The following is a 21787-nucleotide window of genomic DNA, read 5'->3' on the forward strand; positions in this document are numbered from 1 at the left end:
AATCTTTGCTTCCTGAATGACCCCGCTTTACATGCAGCCATTCCAGTAAGTGTTCCCATTTCTCCTCCTCACCTTCTGTAGCAGTTCTCATCAAACGAGTCATTGAATCCACCTGGTTGTTTAGCAGGTGGGCAGGGTGATTTCCTGACTGGTGTGCAGCAACCCATCCTACTAAAAAGGACTTCCGTTTTGCAATGTTTAAGATTTCCTCCCACTTTTCACGCTGCCACACTGGTACCCGATTTACTTCCCAGTGGTTTTGTTCCCAAAATGTAAGCCATTGGGTACATCCCTTGAATATGGCATAGGAGTCTGTGTAAATAAATACTGGGTCTGTAGTCTCAGCTTCTTTAACAATCACGCTCCATACCGCTGTTAACTCTCCCACCTGAGCACTTCCCTCACCCTCTGTTATGATTCGGTCCCCCGAGTCAACATGCAGTGCTACTGCTCGGTATTTCCATACCTTTCCCTCTCTTCTAGAAGATGCATCGGTGAACCATACATTCTTTAGGTGGGTTTCAAATGGGGGAGCAGGTTTTATGTATGAGGGAGGAGGTTCAGGGTGGTCAGAAGGTGGATCTTGTATTTTGAGCACTTTAGGTGCCCCCTCCTCTATCTGATATGTGTGGCAGTAATGATCTAATTGTGCATACCACTTCCTCACTGTGTCTCGCTGCGCAACCCCCACAGGAGGGGGGGTTCCAGCCAGTACTGGTTTCAGGACCTTAAAGAGTCCTCGTAGAATGATTGTTGCTGCCTTATGATTTTTTCAGCTTCCTGCAAAGCTAGGGTAACCACAAAAAGACCCTTCTCCCAGATCGAGTAACGCTTTTCTGCATCTTTGAAACTGCACGAATGAAACCCTATAGGGTGAGTGGTACCCTCCGGCCCACGTTGCCACATATGTATGGAGAGTCCATGAATTGCAAAACCCCACTCAATTTGGAATGGATCTGTTGGATGTATCGGCCCTAAAGCCTGATATACTCCAGCCTCAAAGATTAACAGCTTTAAGGCTTCTTCATGGACAGGAGTCCAGTCCCAAGTAGCCCTTTTGCATGTCAAATCATATAAAGGACGAGCTATGATGGAAAAATCGGGAATATGTTTCCTCCAAAATACCAGCAAGCCTAAGGCATGTTGCAGCTCCTTCTTATTTTCAGGGCTCTTTACTTCTTCCAGGGTAGTTAAAGTTTCTGGGGGAATACACACTGTTCCTCCCCACCACCAAATACCCAGAAACTTTACCTCAGAGGATGGGAGTTGTACCTTTTCAGCTGGAATTTGGAGCCCTAAATTTTCTAGGTGGGTGATTATCTCTGTCTGGGTCTGTCCCACTGCAGCAGCATCAGAGCCACCAATCAGAACATCGTCAATATATTGATATATCCTGACCCCTTCCCTTGGAGGGATTTGAGCAAGCTCCTGTGCTAGTGCATAATGAGCGATGGTCGGCGAATGGCAGTATCCCTGGGGGAGACGTGTAAAAGTAAATTGCACGCCTTCCCATGTAAAGGCAAAGCGATCTCTGTCTGCCTCCTGTATGGGGACCATAAAGAACATATCTTTCACATCAATAGTTGCTAAGATCTGGTGGGCTTGTTCCTGTATGGTTGCAATCAGTTCAGCTATGTTAGGTACTGCAGCTGTTAGAGGACCTGTATTGGCATTTAATCGCCGATAGTCAATTGTCAGACGCCACTTTCCGTTAGGTTTACGGACTGGCCACACTGGGGAATTATAGGGTGAGTGAGTTGGAACGATTATCCCTTGCTCCCGCAGCTCTGCTATTACCGGAGTGATCCCCTCCCTTGCACCTAACAGTAAGGCGTAAGGTTTCACATTAACAGTTTTAGAAGGAGGAAGCGCAGGCGCTTGCTGTAGAAGTCTTATAGAGGCAGTTGGGGACCCAAATTTCCATTCCCTTCCTTTTGAATCCACCCAGGCTTGTCCCTTCAATAGGTCAAGTCCCAGGATATTTGTGGGGAAATTTCCCAGGATCATCATAGCCTCTGTTGCAGTTTCATTCCCAGGTAACCAGCATTTCACCCGAGCAGTCGGCTGTGGCTTAGAGTCCCCGAAAACATCTGTAACCCAGATCTGCTTTTTGTCAGCAATTATGCCATTCCGCTTGGCAACCTCAGTTTGGAGTGCTGAAATCTGAGCACCCGTATCTACTAGAAACGTAACTGGAGTTTTAAAGGGACCGAGCGGAAAGGTAATCAACAAGTCTCCTTTATATTCTCTGTGAGCCTCCTTAAGTGGACCCACCCGCCATCCCCCGGCTCACTTACTGGGGATGGCGCATCCAGTTTCCCGACCCTAAATCAATCAAGTCTTCTTCAGGGGCAGTTGGTGTTTGAGAAGCAATTACCACCATCTCGTTAGTTTCCAGCTCTGTCCCTCCCTTTGCCCGAAAGGTCCGCTCGGTTGGGGGGGGCAGCTTTCTTTTGTCTTTCCAGGCTCGAATGAGCTTTTCTAAAACTGTAGTAGGCATAGCATCCATTAACTCTCAGGGAATCCCCTGTCCAATTCCCTCAGCCCACAAGAGGTTTCTCTTTGCTCTTAAAACTTGCGGAGGGGAAGGAGGCGGATTTTCCTGCTGTTCCACTCTGCGTACCGAGGGCTTAGGTTTACCCATTCCCCTGGTAAGGCCCATTCTCCGGCCATAATTTATTAAGTCCTGAGCTATCTCTCCCCAGGTCATGGCTTCTCCCCCCGCCCGTCTCCCCCCTCGCGGGGCTAATGCATTCCGCACTGCGGAACCAAACGCCTGTCATGCATTAATTGGAGACAAGCAGCCTTCTGCAGACATTCAGTCAAATGATTTACGGTTGGGGTCTCAATACATACTGGATCCCCCCTTTCCAAGGGGTCCAGACCCCCAGCCCAATAAGCAGCTCGTTGAGTTAACGACCACGGCTCTCTGTGGTCGTCAGTAACTAAGAAAACCCCTGGCCCCCAGTACCCCTGGGCCTCATCTTCTGATAACAAAATTCGGTCGCCACCAGTCAAAGACACCCTCCACACGGATTCAGTCAGTTTCCTGAGCTCGTCTGGTATATTTCTCCTGAATTTTCACAAGCTCAGTCGCTGGATATGGTGTAGTTCGAATGGTGACCTGCGGAGCTCTTCCACCCTGACCCTCAGTGGCCTCCATTTTAATTAATGGTTGTAAATTTGCCCCCTCATTTTTGGGGTAAAAAATTTCTCGGCTTATCTCTAAATCCTTTGTTGGATACCAGGGTCTGGCTGCTGCTTTTGCCAGACTCGTAACTCCCTGTTCACTATCCGGAACAGAGCCGAGATCTGTCCGGTTGCAGGTTTCTTGTTCATTCCCCTCTTTTTCGGACCGTGAGATTTTTTCTCGGTCCAAGGCATTTCACAGAGCCGTGTGAAGTCGCTGAGTGGTGTTACGCTCATCAGCTAATTGGCTTTTCAGAACTTCAGTTTGCTGTTGCCAGAGTTTAGCTTTTTGTTCAGTAACTTTACGTTCCTCAACCAGTTGATCCTGGAGAGCTTTTACCAGATCTTGTAAGGATTTGATCATTTCCCCTTCTAATTGTTTCTTAACATGTTTCTCTTTTTGGGCTGCAGTCAGTGCTGCCCCTAATACAGCGCACACTACAGCTTTTCCTTTGCCTGGTCGCGACCCTTGCACCCCCGCAAGTGCACTGATATAGCTTGCCACTGCTTCTGGATGATGCCAATTATCGTGGGCCCAAACCTCTACTAAAGGAGGAGGACAAGCCTTATACTCCTTCAGTTTCTCAAAAATAGGGGAGCAGTCAAGCACCGACATTTCCTGCCCAGTCATGGCTTGCCACTGCTCGAACCTCTCCTGGCTTAGAGCTCAGAGGTCACTTCCCGATTCTCCCTGTCCTTATCGGATAGAGAATCGGTATCCCTCCGACCCTTTCCCAGCGTATAGCTGAGGGGCCAATTCCCAGTTCTCCCTGTCCGAGTTGGTCGGATAGAGAACCAGTATCTCATAAGACTTTCCGACACCGAAGGGGATCCTGCCGACTACGCCAATTTTAGTGTCACGTCCCGCTCAGACGAGGGGGACAAGTGACTCAGATTCGCAAATCCCCAATGGAGCGGACAACAAGTCTCCAAGTCTAAACATTTATTAACTACTCACAATTTACTAACTGAACACACGAGAGTTGGCTAAGTATAGAGCGAGTTGTGGCAAGCAATATAATATGCCTTGCATTGCTTAATAGGAAAGGGAAAAGAGGGAGATAGAGGGAATGGGGAAATACAGATCACCGGTCTGGGTTTCTGCGCTGATCCTGCCGACGAGGGTTCCGGGAGGCACGGGAGACATCCGTCTTTTTCGCTGGCATCCGTCTTCTTCGCTTCATTGCACTCTCTCTCCCCGGGCCACGCCCCCCCCCTTCTTGGTTTATACCCACTTCCCTTGGGTCCATCCCCTAGGTCGACCCCCATACCTACGTATCCCATGTACGGGGAGGGGTGAGGTGTTTCATGGGCTGATGTAATTAGCATGATCATGTTAGCCCTCGTTAGCATATTGAGGGGTGTGAACTTTAATGTGCATTTGGTGGATAATGAAGCAAAGGTCATTCACCAGACAGATGGCCCTTGAAGTTTTGGCCAGGTGCCCCAGAGCAGAGCCGTCCTGTCTCCACAGGGCTCCCTCCTCCAGTCCCATCGTGTGTTATTGGGGCAGCCTTGTCAGCTTCGACCTCCACAGAATGCACCCTGGGACTCAGAGTTTTGTCTTGCGAGTGTTTGAGGCATTTCTTTGATCAGCCTCAACTTTTGCTTTCTCAGACTGTTCTTCTTAGTTTCTCGCAGGCCTGGTTTCTCGTCTCTCACATTGCAGAGGACAGGTGAAGAAGGAGGGTTGTTTGGAGGTGGATGACTTGATGGCCCTGAAATGGACCAACAGACCGTGGGATCAGGAGCAGAACCGCCGATGAGAAAGGACTGATGGAGATTTATGGACAGTTTTGATCACTGAAAGAATAGAAAATTGAAACATCAAGGGCAACTGAGGTGGACTTTGTATGATGTGATGGTTTGGAATCCTGATAGAAGGAGGAGCAGGGACTGATGCAAGTTGCCATTCACGGAGGTGGTGGCTCAACTCTGAGTTGTGCGTGTGATCGTAAAGGCAAACCCGGAGCGAAGCCCATTCTGTTACGAGGATACTGTTATTTGTCGTTGTCAGGCCCTAACGAACGTTTTAATGTTGGGCGTTGGAATGGGCTGCCCAGGGCAGGGGGGGAGTCCCCATCCCTGGAGGGGTTGAAGAGTCGCGTTGACCCAGCGCTGAGGGATCTGGTGGAGTTGGGATCTGTCAGTGCTGGGCTAACGGTTGGACTGGATGATCTTCAAGGTCCTTTCCAACCGAGATGATTCTGTGATTCTAAGGGGACTAAGTTATGAGGGTACAAGCGTGAGACGTAAGAAATACACGTGGTTGTTCAAGCTGAATATATGCACCTTCCAAAATGAACTGCAGGATGAGATTCCTTGTGTTTCTGTTAATAAAATATGCAGATATTGTCAAAACAGGATGTAAATGACTTGCCGGGCATTTTTCCTGGGTTTATCGCATCATTTCTCTAAGATCCACAACACCTTCTGCGTAACAAGTCACATACACAACACTTAAAGGGTCACTATCAATTAAACTCACCAATTTATTTTGTAAACAAAGGTCTTTACAACCACAATTAGTACCACTTTTAATAAGTTTCAGTCACGATATACATATTCCCCCCCCCGTTAAGTTTCCCACAGTTGGGAAACACAACACAAACTCAAGGGAATTAGCAGAAACAAACTTCACTCGACTGTTTCCCTCCCAAAACAAAACGTTCGAAAGAAGTAAACAGACTAAGAGCTGCATCCGTTCAGGTCCAGCAGTCTGTCATTATGGCTTCAGGCAAATGTAACACATTCAGAGTAACCGTAAAACCCCAGGCTCTGCTTCGGGCACCAGAGAGTGTCTGGAGGCCACATACTCTGTTCCTCCACCACCGGGAATAACGTGACGGGGGTTCAGTGAAGCTGTAAGAAGGCAAAGGCAAATATTGTATCGTATTTCCTCTCACGGACATCGGGATCTGCCCTTTCTGAACGATGGCTGGAGCGCCAAGTGGTTGTTGTGAAATTAATTATCTTTTAGTTATTATCTGTTTGTCTTGAGAGCCTCACAACACCACCTCAGCCCAGGGACAGCGACACCCAGCCAGGGCCTGAGGAAGAGCCGGTCCCACTCAACCCTCTCTTTTGCCTTTTTCTCATCGAGTACAATCTGATGGGGCCTGGGATCTCTCTGGGCAGGTTGGCTCGTCTGCCTGGTTGGGGCCCCTCTCGACCTCCTGCACAACCCCCGTCTCTTCACCGGGGCGGCCGAGTGACAAACGGAGTCGGCCTTGACGCTGTGCCAATGCTGTTCAGACCCATCGCTGCGTTACCAACGCCGCCGGGGTCACACACCCCCAACACCGTGCCCTGCTGGGCCGCCAGCAAGAAAATCAACTCTATCCCAGCCAAAACCAGCCCAGGCTCGACCCGAGGCTGCGAGAGCGGCCCAGGCACCGGGAGAGGAGGCACAGCCCCACGGAGGGGGGGGACAAGCGTTTGTTGTGTGCACCAGGACATGCACACACACAGCAGCAATCGGTTACAACCGCAAAATAAATAACATTCGTAATAACTGTAGTGCTTTTTACCAGCAAATTAGATTAAAAATAGATTAAAAAACTTTAAATTCAAGAACTTCAAACCGTAAAATAAATAACATTCGTAAGAGCTGCACTGCCTGATTCTAAAACTATTGGCAAATACAACTAAAAAAAGACTAATGAAGCTCACCTCAACCAACTTTATCTTAATGAACTTTATCTCAACCAACTTTATCTTTAAAGATTCTAAAACCCTCTGCACACAGCAAGTTCACCAGCCAGAAGAGCCACCGCTGCAGCCACGTCCTCTCTCTGTGTCCAGCCGGTGAGAGGGCAGGGGGCCGCATCCAGCCACGCACCAGCCCCTCGTCCAGTGGTCAGGTGCTTGTTCCTGTGAGAACCAGAGGAAGAGACGGTGTCACTCAGGGCCACCTGCCTGTCCCCAACCCGCTGCTCTGGGGGTCTTGCTGATGGTGCCACCAGCAACTGAGGGGACACACGACCTCTCCCACGCGTCCTCACTACGGGGATTGGAAGAGGGGCAGCACAGGGGGGATGGGGGGGCGGGAAATGCCGGCAGCTGGAGCCGGACCTGCTGCCGGTACTCACACGGCGCATTGTTGTTGTGCTCGTTCTTCTTCCCTGCAGAGAGAAAAAGGCGTCAGCATCCACCGCGCTTCCCCGCCAGGCTCGGGGGCTCCCCAGAGTGCAGCGGCTCCTGCCCGCAGCCCCTCCCGGCCCCCCAGGCCCTGCCTTCCTCCCGCACCCCTCTGCCTCGCCGGCCCCAGCATTTTACCCGACTTCCTCTTCCATAGGACGTATCCAGCGATGATGGCGATGAGAACCACGACGGCAACGACCACCCCCAGCACGATGGCCAACAGGTTGGACTCCGGTTCTGGGGGAAAGCAGGGCCATGAGGAGGGGGAGGGCAACCAGCTCGGCCCACCGCTCCCCGTGCCCAAGGCCACCGGGCTCACCCCACGCGAAGAGCCCGGGCTCGGGCAGGCTGGCGTGCTCCACGCGGCACCGGTACTCGTCCTTCTCCTCCGGGCGGGCCTCGATGGAGGCCCAGGTGTAGTAGGTGCCGTCGCTGTTGGGCGCGACGCTGCCCCGCTCGGTCTCCTGGTCCCTGACCTCGCCGCCCTTCAGCCAGCTGACGGCGATGGGCCGCGGGTAGAAGCCGTAAGCGCGGCAGTACAAGGTCAGGAGCCCGTCGGCCTCCTTCCCCGACACTCGGACCGTGGGGGGCTCTGGGGAGGGGGTGCGGGTGAGGGCCGGCACACGCCCCCACAGCACCCGTTCCCCGGCTCCCCGGCTCGCCCTCACCTTTCCTCTCCAGCACTCTCCGCCCGGAGCTCACGTATTTCCCCAGCCACTCCACGCAGGTGTTCTCCACGTAGTGCTTCATCTGCTCAGCGACCGTCCCGTCCGCCTCCCACTTCCTCTTGGTGATTTGCGCCGCCGTGTCCGCCGCGGTGAACGTCATCGTGTCCATGTCGAAGGCGATGAAGTCCTGCCCGTCGTATGCGTCTTGATTAAACCACCTGATAAACGTCCCGTCCTCCCGGATGTCACAGCCATACATGTGCTGCAGTGTGTGAGCCCCTGAAACAGAACCAGGACACGGGGCTGAGGGGCTGCGGCAGCCCTGGGCCTGCAGTGGGGCGCGGAGCCCCCGGCAGCACCCCCCACTCCAGCCCTGCGTGAGGCTTTGGGGGAATCGGGCACCGGCACCAGAGCTGCCCCCGTCCTGCCCGGGGCCCACAGCCCTCGGGGTGTCACATCAAGCTGCGATGCAGCCCCCCTGCACCCAAGGTTGGGGGGGCATGGCACCCACCCCCATGGCACCCAGACAGCGAGGGGCTGGGATGGGGTCACAAATGCCCTGGAGGGGACCAGGAGATGGGATGGGGTGGGGGGAGACCCTCTGGCTCTGGGATGGGGGCCTGAGCACCACTGGGAGGGCGAGGGGCTGGGACACTGGGGGTGGGGGCCCCTCTGGTTCTGGGGGTCTCGACTGCTGTGGGGCAGGCGAGGGGCTGTGACGTGGCGGCCAGACCTTGCCTGGGGTCCTGGGCACTGTGGGGCGGGGGATGCGCTGGGCTGGGGTGGCCAGAACCCCCCTGGATCTGGGACAGGGGTTCCCCAGCACTGTGGGGCTGGGACAGGGCAGCCGGGACCCCCCGGGCTGGGGCACAGGGTGGCTGGGAGCCCCGTGACAATGACACCGGGCAGGGAAGGGCTGGCACAAGCCGGGGCAGCAGCGTGGGGCAGGGCAGGATCTGGGAGGGGTTGGGGGGAGCTCTCTTGCCCCACGGAGCCCGTCCCAGCCCGCACTCACTCCCGCTCTGGTTGTAGCGGCCCCGCAGTGTGTCCATGTTCACGCGGACAATCTGCTGGTTGCTCTGTCCGATCTGGGTCTCTCTGTCCCAGTACTGTCGATCCAGGTTTTTCTCCATCCAGTCCGCCCGGGGCTCCACCCTCCCCATGTCGCTGTCGTAGCGTGAGATGAGGTTCCCGTCCATGTACCCCACTTCTACATACTCGGGCACCCCTGGGCTGGGCTCCGACACCGAAACAAAGAAGTAGCGCAGGGAGTGGGGCCCTGCGGGGACACGGGGGGTGGTGAGGGGTGGGGGGGACACGGGTGAGGGGGGCCAGGGGTGGGCAGCGAGGCTGGGGGAGTCCCAGGGGAGCAGGGGCGGAGGAAGGGGCAGCGTCAGGGGCACCGGGGGGGGATGGGACTGGGGGGGATGGGGGGAGCGAGGGGTGTCCTGAGGGGGGTCCTGGTTCCCGGGAAGGGGAGCCCGGGGGGTCCGATGTCAAGGAAAAGGGGGGTCCGGGAGACCTGGGGAGCCCGGGAAGAGGGGTGCAGGGAGGGTCCCGGTGCCAGGGAAGGGGATCGGGGCACAGGGGTGCCGGGGGGATCCGAGGGTTGTCCCGGTGCCGGGGATGGGTGTGGGGGGGTGAAGGGTCGGGTCCGGGTGCCAAGCACAGGGGGGTCCAGGGGGTCCCGGTGCCCGGGGGGCTCCCGGGTCCCCGCTCACCGCTCGCCGCCGCGCCCAGGACCCCCAGCAGCAGCCCCACACCCAGCGCCCGGCCCGGACCCATCGCGCTGATCCGCCCCGCTCCGTCTCGGCAAAAGCCCCGCCCCTCCCAACCACAAATCCCGCCATTGGCCGCGCCACCACCTGTCCGCCAATGGAAACCCGAGCTGCTTCTGACGTCACGGGGGGCCGGGCAGATCTCGCCTGTACAGGTTGAGGCAGCGCTGGGGGGGTGAAGGACACCCAGAGGGGCCCAACCCCAGAATCACGGAGTGGAAAAGACCCTTAAGACCATCGAGTCCAGCCGTGACCCCAACACTGCCACGGCCACCACCAACCCATGTCCCCAGCGCCTCCTCTGCGCGGCTGGAACAAAGAAACTGCCCCAGCAGTGAAGTTTTTAGTGGTCAGCAGATATTCTGGATTAGCAGCGCTGGGGATTCTCCACCATAAGGGCTCCCCCGAACTAGCAGGGGACATCAGTTTACACCCCCCGATCAAAGCGATTCATTAGATCTCCTGGAAAGGGGAGTCTGATGGTAACGAGTTCCCGGAATTCATTTCCACAGCCCCAGCCTGTGCAGTGACAACAGGGTGAGGGGCTTCGGGGCCGAGGGATGCAGTAAGCTGTCTTCTTCACAGTGGTCGCTCGTTGACCTTCGTTCCAGAGTAAAGTCCAGGTGCCTCCCCCCTAAACCAGCAGAATCATCCTCCCTGGAACAGGGTCTCTGTGTCTCTTTGTTCCAGCCCCCCCTTAGCTCAGTTTTCCCACTCTAGGAGTTGCCCAAGTGGCCACTAAAGGCCTCGAGTCTGCTACCAGGGATTTCCGTTGGGAGATGAAAATCTCTCCTTTTTAATGATTATTTATAAATAAATGAGGTCATAGACAGAAGAAATCAATGGTCATTGTAATTCTCATTAAGAGACTAGAAATTAGTAAATTATTGTAAAGCTGCCGGTGTTCAAATAGTCTGAAGTCACACGACCACGCTCACTCGTCCCACGTACGGCCCTCACCCAAAACCCGGCCTAGTTAATCCGTGGGTAAAGACAGATGGATTGAAACCTTTCGTTTGGGCGTGGTTAAGCTGGTTGTAATATTTTACCAGCTACAGACAAGATGAGAAATGGGTGATAAAGCGTCTAGTTTTAATGTTCTTAAAGGTTATAAGATGAACTTCGCAGAAATTAGAAATGTGGAACGGAACATGGAGAGAAGGTTGCGGAGGACGGGTGAAGGAGGGTGGTTTGGAGGTGGATGACTTGATGGCCCTGAAACGGACCAACAGACCGTGGGATCAGGAGCAGAACCGCCGATGAGAAAGGACTGATGGAGATTTATGGACAGTTTTGATCACTGAAAGAATAGAAAATTGAAACATCAAGGGCAACTGAGGTGGACTTTGTATGATGTGATGGTTTGGAATCCTGATAGAAGGAGGAGCAGGGACTGATGCAAGTTGCCATTCACGGAGGTGGTGGCTCAACTCTGAGTTGTGCGTGTGATCGTAAAGGCAAACCCGGAGCGAAGCCCATTCTGTTACGAGGATACTGTTATTTGTCGCTGTCAGGGCCTAACGAACGTTTTAATGTTGGGCGTTGGAATGGGCTGCCCAGGGCAGGGGGGGAGTCCCCATCCCTGGAGGGGTTGAAGAGTCGGGTTGACCCAGCACTGAGGGATCTGGTGGAGTTGGGAACGGTCAGGGGGAGGTTCATGGTTGGACTGGAGGAGCTTCAAGGGTTTTTCCAACCCCAATGATTCTGGGATTCTGGGATTCTGTGACACTGGGGACATCATGGAGTTGGGAACAGTCAGTGTGAGGTTCATGGTTGGACTGGAGGATCTTCAAGGGTTTTTCCAACCAAGATGATTCTGGGATTCTTTGACATTGGGGGGACACTGGGGACATTGTGGAGTTGGGAACGGTCAGGGTGAGGTTCATGGTTGGACTGGAGGAGCTTCAAGGGCTTTTCCAACCCCAATGATTCGGTGACATCCTGGAGCCATTAGACTGTGAAGAGGATACAGCTCCAACTTGGCAAGCAAAGCCAAGATCCATGTATCTTTAGCTGAACTTTATCTTCATTATAATTCTATTATATTCATTATAATTTTAAAAATTCTCTATATTATATTCATTATAATACTAAAAATCCTGCTTATAGGTCAAGAAAATCCTTGCCCTGGTGATGACCCTTCCCCTGAGCACGCATAGTAGAAGTATTGTGTCAGCAATATTATAATGTTACGTAAATTACCAACCAATCATCATAGAGAGGATGGAGTTGGAAAATTACAAACTTTGCAAATTTTATGTATAAATCTAGTGCAGAAAGTCCTGTCGGGGCACGTGTTAGGAGGAGAAATCCCCCACGCACCCCGCGCTGCAATAACCCGATGTCATTTTTCTAATCTACCGTCTGGTTTGGGGAGTTTTCTTGGGTACGATTTTTGGTGACGCACCCACCGCCCGCCTGGGGATAAAATCTCCCACTTTATTCCGAGGCGACCGACCCCACAGAGCGGGAGGTCTGTGTTAGTGCTTGTGTACGGCCCCAGGAGACCCCACAATAACACCCCCCCGCACCGGGAGGTCTCTGTGAGGGCTCGTGCACAACCCCAGGAGGCCCCACAGTGACACCCGCGACACCGGTGATACAGAGAAATGATTACTTAAGACTTTTTTACTTATTTACTTATAGAAAACTGCTTAGCAACTTATTTACTTACTTCTAGAAAGTGATAGTATTACTTATAATATTTTTTAATATTGCTAAGAATCCTGCTTGCCCGGACTGTTCTGTGGAATTTTACCAAGGACTACTGTGTCCATCAAAACAAAGCAGTTTACTGTGAAAATCTACCAAGAACTGCAGTGTTCAGCAAAATAATCATGTTTTTGTCCTTGAGGAACGGGTGTGCTCTAACGAGTTGGGCCTCTGTAATGAGTAAAAATAGCCACATACGGATTGTAGAAGTTTCATTGGTTCCATTAAATAAGGTAGGATGAGTAAACTGGCTGAAAAACATTTTTGTTGTTCAAGAAATTGGCTAAAAGAATCTGCACATGCTCTGAGGAAAAAACAAGGTGAGAAAGACTACGAGCCTTCCTCCCAAAGACCCCCAGAGACGCCCCCCAGGAGGCAATGCGCAGGTGCAAAGAGAACATAAACTGCTGACCCCAGCCTCTAGAGCTAACCCAGCCTCACTCATGCATATGTATGTTTGTGTTATGGAATCAATGAATATGTATATCCACACTCGGTAAGTTTTTGGTAAAATGTGCTGTGGGTGTGTAAGCTTTGTGGAGAAATCCCCTTGCACCCCGGCGCCGGAGTAAACATACCTGCTGTGTAACTCTATTCGAGTTGTAGAGTCCGTTTTCCGCAAATCACCGGGAGCTTTTTCCAGCCCTTTCGCCCCTCCCCGGCCCCGCTCCCCGCCCCACAGAGGCGGCTGCAGCGCCTCAGCCCCCACCCAAAATGGCGGCCACGAGCCGCCCCGCTCCCCTCACAAACCCCCTTCCCGCCTTCGCGGCTCAGCCAATGGGATAACGAGGAGCTCGCAGCGTCACGAGTCGCCGGGTAGAACAGAGCAGGGCGGGGGTTGCCGTAGGGGCTGTCGGGATAGTGGCGGTTCCGCGGCGGGTGGGGCCGCGCCGCAGCGGGAGGAGCGGCCGAGGTGGGGGGTGTCCGGCCCGGGGGGGGGGGGGTCGTGGGTCCGTGGGCCTCATCTCGGGTCTCTCCGCAGGTCCCCGCCGAGATGTTTTTCACGTGTGGCCCCAACGAGGCCATGGTGGTGTCGGGTGAGTCGGGGTCCCCCCCCCCCCGCCCTCAGCCTCCTGGGGTTCCCCCCCCTTATTTCTGTGCCCCCCCCCCAGGTTTCTGCCGCAGCCCCCCCGTGATGGTGGCCGGGGGGCGGGTGCTGGTGGTGCCGTGTCTGCAGCAGATCCAGCGGTGAGGGGACACGGGGGGGGAGGGGGGGACACACACGCAGGGTGCCAGGAATGGGGGGGGGGTGGAGCGGAGGACGCTGCGGGGGGACAGAGCGGCGAGGGGGGGACGTGGTGACACGGGGGGTGATGGAGGGAGTGGGGGGTGGGACAGCAGGGACATGGGCGGGGGGGGGTGGTGACACCGTCGTGGCCCTTCCTCTCCCCCCCCCCCGCCCAGGATCTCCCTGAACACCCTGACCCTCAACGTGCGCAGTGAGAAGGTTTACACCCGCCACGGCGTCCCCATCTCCGTCACCGGCATCGCTCAGGTACCCCCGTGTCCCTCCCCCACGGGTGTCCCTACAACTGCCACCACCCCTCCCCAGGAGGCACCGGTGCAGCCCCTTTTAAGTGGTGGGCCCCACCCAGTGCTGCTCTGGGGGGTCCTCTTAAAGCGGCACTGCCGTGGTGGCCACACACCCTGGCAACAGCTCTTTAAAAGGGGCTTGGTGTGGTGCGGCCCACTATGAGAGACCAGGTAGCATTCTTAAAAGGGCACCGTCATAACAAGCTCTTAAAGGGGCCGCGCATAGCGGTTGGGCGCCGCTCGGGGTGTGTACGAGTGTGCAAAGCGCGTGTGCAAGGCCGGGTGTTCCCCCGGGGCGTAGGTGAAGATCCAAGGGCAGAACAAGGAGATGCTGGCGGCCGCCTGCCAGATGTTCCTGGGCAAGTCGGAGAGCGAGATCGCCCAGATCGCCCTGGAGACCCTCGAGGGCCACCAACGCGCCATCATGGCCCACATGACCGTGGAGGTAAGAAGGGTGGGGCCAGCCACACCCTCTTGGAAGCCCCACCCCTGAGGCTCCACCCACCCTAAGCCCCACCCCATGTCCCTCCCCCAGGAGATCTACAAGGACCGGCAGAAGTTTTCAGAGCAGGTTTTCAACGTGGCCTCGTCCGACCTCGTCAACATGGGGATCAGCGTGGTCAGCTACACCCTGAAGGACATCCACGATGACCAGGTGGCACCGGGGGGGACACGAGGGGGGGACACGAGGGGACAAAGGTGTCAACATGGTCAGCGCCGCCCCAAAGAACATCCACAATGAGCAGGTGGCACCAGGGAGGGGACACAAGGGGGGACACGAGAAGACAAGAGTGTCAGCGTGGTCAGCGACACCCCAAAGAACATCCATGATGAGCAGGTGGCGCTGGGGGGGGGGACACGAGGGGACACAGTAGGGACAAGGGTGTCAACACAGTCAGCGACACCCCAAAGAACATCCATGATGAGCAGGTGGCACCAGGGAGGGGACATGAGGGGACAAGGGTGTCAACACAGCCAGTGACACCCCAAAGAACATCCACCATGAGCAGATGGCACTGGGGGGGGACACACGAGGGGCGACACGAGAGGACAAGGGTGTCAGCGTGGTCAGTGACACCCCAAAGAACATCCATGATGAGCAGGTGGCACCAGGGAGGGGACAGAGTGGGGACAAGGGTGTCAGCTACACCCTGAAAGAGATTTGTAGTGGCCATGTGGCACCAGGGACATGGGGACGCTGGGGGGACAGAGACGTTAGTGTGGTCGGTGGTGCTGGGGATGTGGGGCTACAGGGAGCTGTGGGGAGGGGGACAGTGACCCCAGGGGTGGGGACAGAGATGGGGACACAGGGATGGAAACATTGGGACAAAGTGGGGACAGGGTCACAGAAAAAGGGACATGGGGACAGAGAAGGGGACAGAAATATTGGGACAAGGACAGAGGAATGGTGGTGTGGGGACAGGGATATGGGGACAGGGACACTGGAATGGGGACACGGACGCTGTCCCAGAGTGGGAACGGAGTCACAGGGTGGGTGCAGAGAGTGGGGACATCCAGACAGGGATGGGGCTGTCCCCAGGGCCACCGGCGCTTGCTGGGGCGGGGCTGGCTGGAGTCGGGGTGTGACGGTGTCCCCGTGTCCCCCTCCCCTGTCCCCAGGACTACCTGCACTCGCTGGGGAAGGGCCGCACGGCGCAGGTCCAGCGCGACGCCCGCGTCGGGGAGGCCGAGGCCAAGCGGGACGCCGGCATCCGCGTGAGACTGTCACCTCTGTCACCCCTGGGGCTCTCCGGGGGCTCCCCTGGTCCCACCTGTGCCCACGTCCCCCCCATTCCCTCACTGAGGTCTCTAAATCCCCCCCAGTGTGCCAGCGGCCACCCCTCGTTGTCCCCAGGTTGTCCCCAAGGTCCCTGTATGTCTCCACGTCCCCCTCCAATGTCCTTGGACCCTTCCCCGGTCTCCCCATGTCACCCAACTCCCAGTGTCCCTCCATGTCCTCATGTGTCCCCCCTCAGTATCCCCATGTCCTCTGGTTTCCCAGTATCCCCCTTGTCCCCTGGTGTCCCCATTGTCCCCCCACACTGCAGTGTTCCCCCAGTGTCCCCACACCTCTCCAGTCCCACGGTGTCACTGTGCCCCGGCATCCCCCATCTCCACGCATGATCCCCCCCATGTCCCCCATCCCCGCAGCCCTCGGTGTCCCCCTGCGTCCCTCCTTGTCCCCATGTCCCCGTGTCCCCGCAGGAGGCCCGGGCGCGCCAGGAGCAGGTCTCGGCGCAGCTGCTGAGCGAGACGGCGATGGCGCAGGCCCAGCGCGACTTCCAGGTGCAGCAGGCGTTGTGCGACGCCGCTGTCAGCGCCCGCAAGGCCCAGGCCGACCTGGCCTACCAGCTACAGGTACACCCGACCCCTCGCTGTCCCCTCAAGACACCTGGGTGGCCCCCCTACAATGTTTAAGACCCGTCCTGGGTCACCTGGGACCCCCCCACATACCCAAGTCCCTCCTTGATGGGGTCTTGGACGCGGGGGTCCTTTCTCTAGGAGATCTGGGTCCCCCGTGGGGTGCCTGGGTCCCTTCTCAGATGTCTGGATGCTCCCTGAATACCTGCATCCCCCAGATTCCGGGGTGCCCCTTAAGACCTGGGTCCCCTGGGATGCTTAAGTCATCCCCCCCCCCCCAGAACCTGGGTCCCCCGCTAGACACCTCAGTCCCCCCTGAACACCTGGGTCACACCTGGGTCCCCCCCCAGATGCCTCAGTCCGCCATGGACACCTCGGTCTCCCCAGCACCTTGGGTCCCCCCCTAACACCAGGGTCCCCCTGGGGTGCCTGAGTTCTCCCGCCCGCCTGGGTCCTGCCCCCCAGATGCCACGGTGTCCCCCCACATCCCCCCGCCAGCCCCCGGGTGCTGTTGCGGGGCTGAGGGGTGCTGCGGGCGCAGGTGGCGAGGACGAAGCAGCAGATCGAGGAGCAGCGGGCGCAGGTGCTGGTGGTGGAACGGGCGCAGCAGGCGCAGCTGCAGGAGCACGAGATCGGGCGCCGCGAGCGCGAGCTGGAGGCCACCGTCCGCAAACCCGCCGAGGCCGAGCGCTACCGCCTCGAGCGCCTGGCCGAGGCCCAGCGGTGAGCCCCGTCCCCAGCGGGTGGGTGCCCCCACCTTGGGTGAAGTTATGGCCCCTTTAAGGGTCGCTTCACCCCTTTAAGGAAGAGCCACACCCCCACCTTGGTGGGTCCCACCACCTTGGGTGAAGCCGTGCCCCTTTTAATGGTAGTCACGTGCTTTAAAGGGGCTCTGTGCCCCCAGCTGCTGGGCCCCACCGTTCTGAAGTCATGCCCTTTTTAAAGGGGGTGGTGCCTTTTGAAGGGAGCCCCACCCCCTTCCAGTAAGCCACACCTCCATATCGGTGGGCCCCATCACACTGAAGTCATGGCCTGTTTAAGAGGAGACTGCCCCTTTAAAAGGGAGTCCTCCCCCCCCCCGCAGGCCACACCCCCCTGTAGGCCACACCCCCCTGAGTCAGACCCCCTGGTGTGGTTGTGCCCCTTTTAAGAGCAGCCATGGCTCTTTGAAGGGAGGCCACGCCCCTCTGGGAAGGCCACGCCCCCAGGGGAGGCCCCACCCTTTCCCAAGCCCCTCCCACCGCAAAGCTCCGCCCCCTCAAGCCCCGCCCCCCGCAGGGCCCAGATGATGATGCAGGCGGAGGCTGAGGCCGAGGCCATGAAGGTGAGGGGGGGGGCGGTAGGGGGGTGGAGCCTTCGGGGGGTGGAGCCGGGGGGGCGGAGCCATGGGGGGCCCCAGGTGTGGGTGGGTGGAGCCATAGGGAGGGGTGGAGCCTGTGGGGGGCAGAGCCATGGGGGGCGGAGCCATAGGGGGACCCAGATGTGGGGGGTGGAGCCATGGGGGGACTCAGGTGGGGGGGCGGAGCCATGGGGGGACCCAGGTGTGGGGGGGGCAGAGTCATGGGGGCGGAGCTATAGGGTGACCCAGATGGGGGGTGGAGTCATGGGGCGGAGCTATAGGGGACCCAGGGATGGGTGGGCAGAGCCATGGGGGGGCAGAGCCATAGGGGGGACCCAGGGGTGGGTGGAGCCCTGGGGGGGGTGGAGCTATAGGAGGGACCCAGATGTGGGGGCAGAGCCATAAGGGGGCGGAGCCATAGGGGGACCCAGATGTGGGGGGGGCAGAGCTATAGGGGGGACCCAGGGGTGGGTGGGTGGAGCCATGGGGGGGGCAGAGCCATAGGGGGCACCCAGATGTGGGGGGGCAGAGCCATAGGGAGGGGCAGAGCCATAGGGGGCACCCAGGGGTGGAGGGCAGAGCCATGGGGGGGCGGAGCCATAGCGGGACCCAGGTGTGGGGGGTGGAGCCACGGGGGGCAGAGCCATAGGGAGGGGCGGGGGCACCCACTTTTTCCGCGGGGGGTGCAGGTGACGGGCGCGGCGCGGGCAGCGGCGGTGGCCGCCCGGGCGCGGGCGGAGGCGGCGCAGACGGCGGCCAAGGCCGAGGCCTTCGGGCAGTACCAGGAGGCCGCCGTCGTCGACATGGTGCTGCAGCGGCTCCCCCAGGTATTTTAGGGGGGTCATCCCCCCCCCCTCCAACCATCGGTTTGGGGGTCCTTCCTATGGGGTGGTTGGAAGGGTCCTGGGGGCATCTGGGGGTCCCTGGGGGGGATTTGAGGGCCCTGGGGGTCCCAAGGGGCGATTTCAGGGGTCCCCCCATGGATTTGGGGTCTCTCCTATGGAGTAGGAGCAGTTTTGGGGTGCCCCGGGGGGGATTTGGGGTCATAATGGGGTCTCTGGGGGTCCCCAGGGGGTAATTTGGGGGTCCCTCCTATGGGGCGGGGTGGTTTGAAGGGCCCCTGGGGGGTATCTGGGGGTCTCAAGGGGGGATTTCAGGGGTCCCCCCATGGGTTTGGGGTCCTTCCTATGGAGTAGGGGTGGATTTGGGGTGCCCCAGGGGGGATTTGGGGATCCCTGGGGGGATTTGGGGTCATAATGGGGTATGTGGGGGTCCCTCCTCTGGGGTGGGGGTGGTTTGAAGGGTCCGTGTGGGGTATCTGGGGGTCTCAAGGGGGTGATTTGGGGTCCTTCCTCTGGGGTGGGGGTGGTTGGAAGGATACTGGGGGCATCTGGGGGTCCCTGGGGGGAATTTTGAGGGCCCTGGGGGTCCCAAGGGGGGATTTCAGGGGTCCCCCCATGGATTTGGGGTCTCTCCTATGGAGTAGGAGCAGTTTTGGGGTGCCCCGGGGGGGATTTGAGGTCATAATGGGGTATCTGGGGGTCCCCAGGGGGTAATTTGGGGGTCCCTCCTATGGGGCGGGGTGGTTTGAAGGGCCCCTGGGGGGTATCTGGGGGTCTCAAGGGGGGATTTCAGGGGTCCCCCCATGGGTTTGGGGTCCTTCCTATGGAGTAGGGGCAGTTTTGGGGTGCCCCAGGGGGGATTTGGGGTCACAATGGGGTATCTGGGGGTCCCCAGGGGGTAATGTGGGGGTCCCTCCTCTGGGGTGGGGTGGTTTAAGGGTCCCTGTGGGGTATCTGGGGGTCTCAAGGGGGTGTTTTGGGGTCCCTATGGGGTTATTTTGGGGTCCCCCCATGGATTTGGGGTCCTTCCTCTGGGATGGGGGTGGTTGGAAGGGCCCCTGGGGGGGGATTTGGGGTCCCTGGGGGGTATCTGGGGGTCACTGTGGGGCATTCAGGGGTCCCCCCCATGGATCTGGGGTCCCTCCTATGGGGTGGGGGTGGTTTGGGGTCCCCATGGGGTGTTTTGGGGCACCCCTACGGAGCGGCGGCAGAGGGAAGAATTTCAGGGGCAAAGAGGAGGGTTTTGGGGTGAAAAATGGCGATTTTGGGACAGCTGAACAAGGATAGAATTTTGGGGTGCCAGGGGCAGGTTTTGGGGTGAAATGAGGGGATTTTGGGGGCAAGTGACAAATGGTGAGCAGGTGGGTAAGTCTGGGGGAACCACAGGGGAATTTTTGGGGTGAACTACAGAGATTTCCGGCAACTTCTGGAGCGGGAGGGATTTTGGGGTGAGATTTGCAGATTTTGGAGTGCCACAGGCAGATTTTGGGGTGAGATCTGAGTATTTTGGGATGTGATCAGGGGATTCAGGGGTGTTGTATGTTTTGGGGTGAAAGCTGGTGATTTTGGAACAGGAGGGATTTGGGGGTGCTGTAGGCAGATTTTTGGGGTGAAATCTGGGGAATTTTGGGTGCTACTGGATTTTGGGGTGAGATCTGGGTCTTTTGGGGTGTGATCAGGGGATTCAGGGGTGCTGAGGGAATATTTTGGGGTGAAACTTGGTGATTTTGGAACAAGACATATTTGGGGGTGCTGTGGGCAGATTTTTGGGGTGAGATCTGGGGAATTTTGGGTGCTACTGGATTTTGGGGTGAGATCTGGGTCTTTAGGGGTGTGATCAGGGGATTCAGGGGTGCTGAGGAAATATTTTGGGGTAAAACTTGGTGATTTTGGAACAGTAGAGATTTGGGGGTGCTGTGGGCAAATTTTGGGGCAAGATCTGGGGTTTTTGGGGACTGGGATCTGGGGGTTTGAGGGTGCTGACAGAATATTTTGGGGTGAAACGTGATGATTTTTGAACAGGCAGCAACGGGGATGGGATTTGGTGGTGCTGCGGGCAGATTTTTGGGGTGAAACCCGCTGTTTTGGTGACAGGTGGCAGAGGCGGTGGCGCAGCCGCTGCTGGGGACGCGTCGAGTGACGTTGGTGGCCGGTGGCTCTGGGGACATCGGGGTGTCGCGGCTCCCAGGGGAGATCCTGGACGTTGTCACCCGCCTGCCCGCCACCGTCGAGGCCCTCACGGGCGTCAGCGTCACCAAGGTGCGCCCCGATGGGGGGGGTCCCCTGGGGGGGGGACATGAGGGTCCCCTGGGGGTGGGGACACACACACAACACCTGGGTCCCCTGGGGGGGGGGACATGGGGGTCCCCTGGGGGTGGGGACACACACACAACACCTGGGTCCCTTGAGGGGGGGGACAGGGATATGGGGGGGACATGGGGGTCCCCGGGGGGGACGGACACACGACAGGGAAATGGGTGACACCTGGGTCCCTGGGGGGGGGGGGGGGTGACAGGGACACTTGGACACCCAAGTCCCCTGGGGGAGGGGACAGGGACATGGGGGGACACACACCGCTGGCTCTATTCCTCAGTCCCCCATCTGTCCCCACAGGCCACCCAGAAGTCGTCCGAGTGCCAGGCCTGAGGCAGTGCCACCCTGTCCCCAAAGTGCCACCGTGTCCCCAAAGTGCCACCCTGCCTGCGAGGTGCCACCACCCTCCGGAGCCCCTGTCCCCAAGATGCCACCACCCCCTGAAGCCCGTCTTGCCAAGTGCCACCACCTCCCGGTGACAGCGTGTCCCTGAAGTGCCACCACTCCACGGTGCCACCGTGTCCCCAAAGTGCCACCACGCCACTGTGCTACCTTGTCCCTGTGGTGCCACCACCCCATGGTGTCACCGTGTCCCCAAAGTGCCAGCACCCCACTTCGCTGTGTCCCTGAAGTGCCAGCACTCCACTGCTCTACCACATCCCCATGGTGTCACCATGTCCCTAAAGTGCCACCAACCCCGCCCCCAGTGCCACCCTCCCCTCAGGGGCTGGCATGTCCCCAGGGTGGGGGGGACGTGTCCTCGTGTCCCCAAATCATTAAAGCTGCGGCGGCTGCACTGGATGGAGCTGGGTCCCTCGGGTGGCTTTGGGGACACTGGAGGGGACATGGGTGACCCCAGATGGGACCTTATGACGGGGGGACCCAGAGGGGACTTGGGGGGGGTCACCA

At 57.9% G+C, this 21787-nt stretch overlaps 2 protein-coding genes across 8 annotated transcripts in view; one reads left to right on the forward strand and one right to left on the reverse strand.

Annotated features, from left to right (window-relative positions):
• The window catches only part of LOC141936958 (class I histocompatibility antigen, F10 alpha chain-like), a 34221-nt gene extending 24369 nt beyond the window's left edge, over window positions 1–9852 (reverse strand). For 4 of the 5 annotated variants that reach the window (XM_074854382.1, XM_074854383.1, XM_074854379.1 and 1 more), the window contains exons 1-5: window positions 9722–9852; window positions 9016–9279; window positions 8001–8279; window positions 7652–7924; window positions 7468–7569 (exon numbers count right to left, since the gene is read on the reverse strand). In XM_074854382.1, the coding sequence (XP_074710483.1) occupies window positions 7468–7569; window positions 7652–7924; window positions 8001–8279; window positions 9016–9279; window positions 9722–9785 (982 nt within the window). In that variant the 5' untranslated portion in view covers window positions 9786–9852. Of the gene's footprint in view, window positions 1–6592; window positions 7063–7280; window positions 7314–7467; window positions 7570–7651; window positions 7925–8000; window positions 8280–9015; window positions 9280–9721 lie in introns of those variants that run through there. The other variant, XM_074854390.1, reaches the window with a different exon arrangement.
• A 3482-nt stretch (window positions 9853–13334) lies between these two features.
• FLOT1 (flotillin 1) lies at window positions 13335–21679 on the forward strand. 3 transcript variants are annotated; one of them, XM_074854369.1, is made up of 13 exons: window positions 13335–13403; window positions 13473–13527; window positions 13603–13678; window positions 13895–13985; window positions 14325–14468; window positions 14559–14678; window positions 15644–15739; window positions 16229–16381; window positions 16926–17107; window positions 17663–17708; window positions 18413–18550; window positions 20660–20824; window positions 21179–21679. In XM_074854369.1, the coding sequence occupies exons 2-13, from the start codon at window positions 13485–13487 to the stop codon at window positions 21209–21211; spliced, it is 1287 nt and encodes a 428-aa protein (XP_074710470.1). In that variant the 5' UTR covers window positions 13335–13403; window positions 13473–13484; the 3' UTR covers window positions 21212–21679. The 3 variants fall into 3 exon arrangements, with proteins under 3 accessions (XP_074710470.1, XP_074710471.1, XP_074710469.1); XM_074854370.1 differs by having other exon boundaries at window positions 13394–13527; window positions 21179–21234; window positions 21389–21679; XM_074854368.1 differs by having other exon boundaries at window positions 13394–13527.
• Window positions 21680–21787: the final 108 nt, after the last annotated feature.

The sequence above is a fragment of the Strix uralensis genome, chromosome 35 (genome assembly GCF_047716275.1).
Source record: "Strix uralensis isolate ZFMK-TIS-50842 chromosome 35, bStrUra1, whole genome shotgun sequence".
NCBI lineage: Eukaryota > Metazoa > Chordata > Aves > Strigiformes > Strigidae > Strix > Strix uralensis.

What these genes read in the sequence shown, in the direction of transcription:
- FLOT1 (XM_074854369.1), top strand. Translation starts at nt 13,485, where the DNA reads ATGTTTTTCACGTGTGGCCCCAACGAGGCCATGGTGGTGTCGG. An exon ending in CCGTCACCGGCATCGCTCAG is followed by an intron (nt 13,986 to 14,324) that starts GTACCCCCGTGT and finishes CCCGGGGCGTAG; the next exon opens with GTGAAGATCCAAGGGCAGAA. An exon ending in AGCGGGACGCCGGCATCCGC is followed by an intron (nt 15,740 to 16,228) that starts GTGAGACTGTCA and finishes GTGTCCCCGCAG; the next exon opens with GAGGCCCGGGCGCGCCAGGA.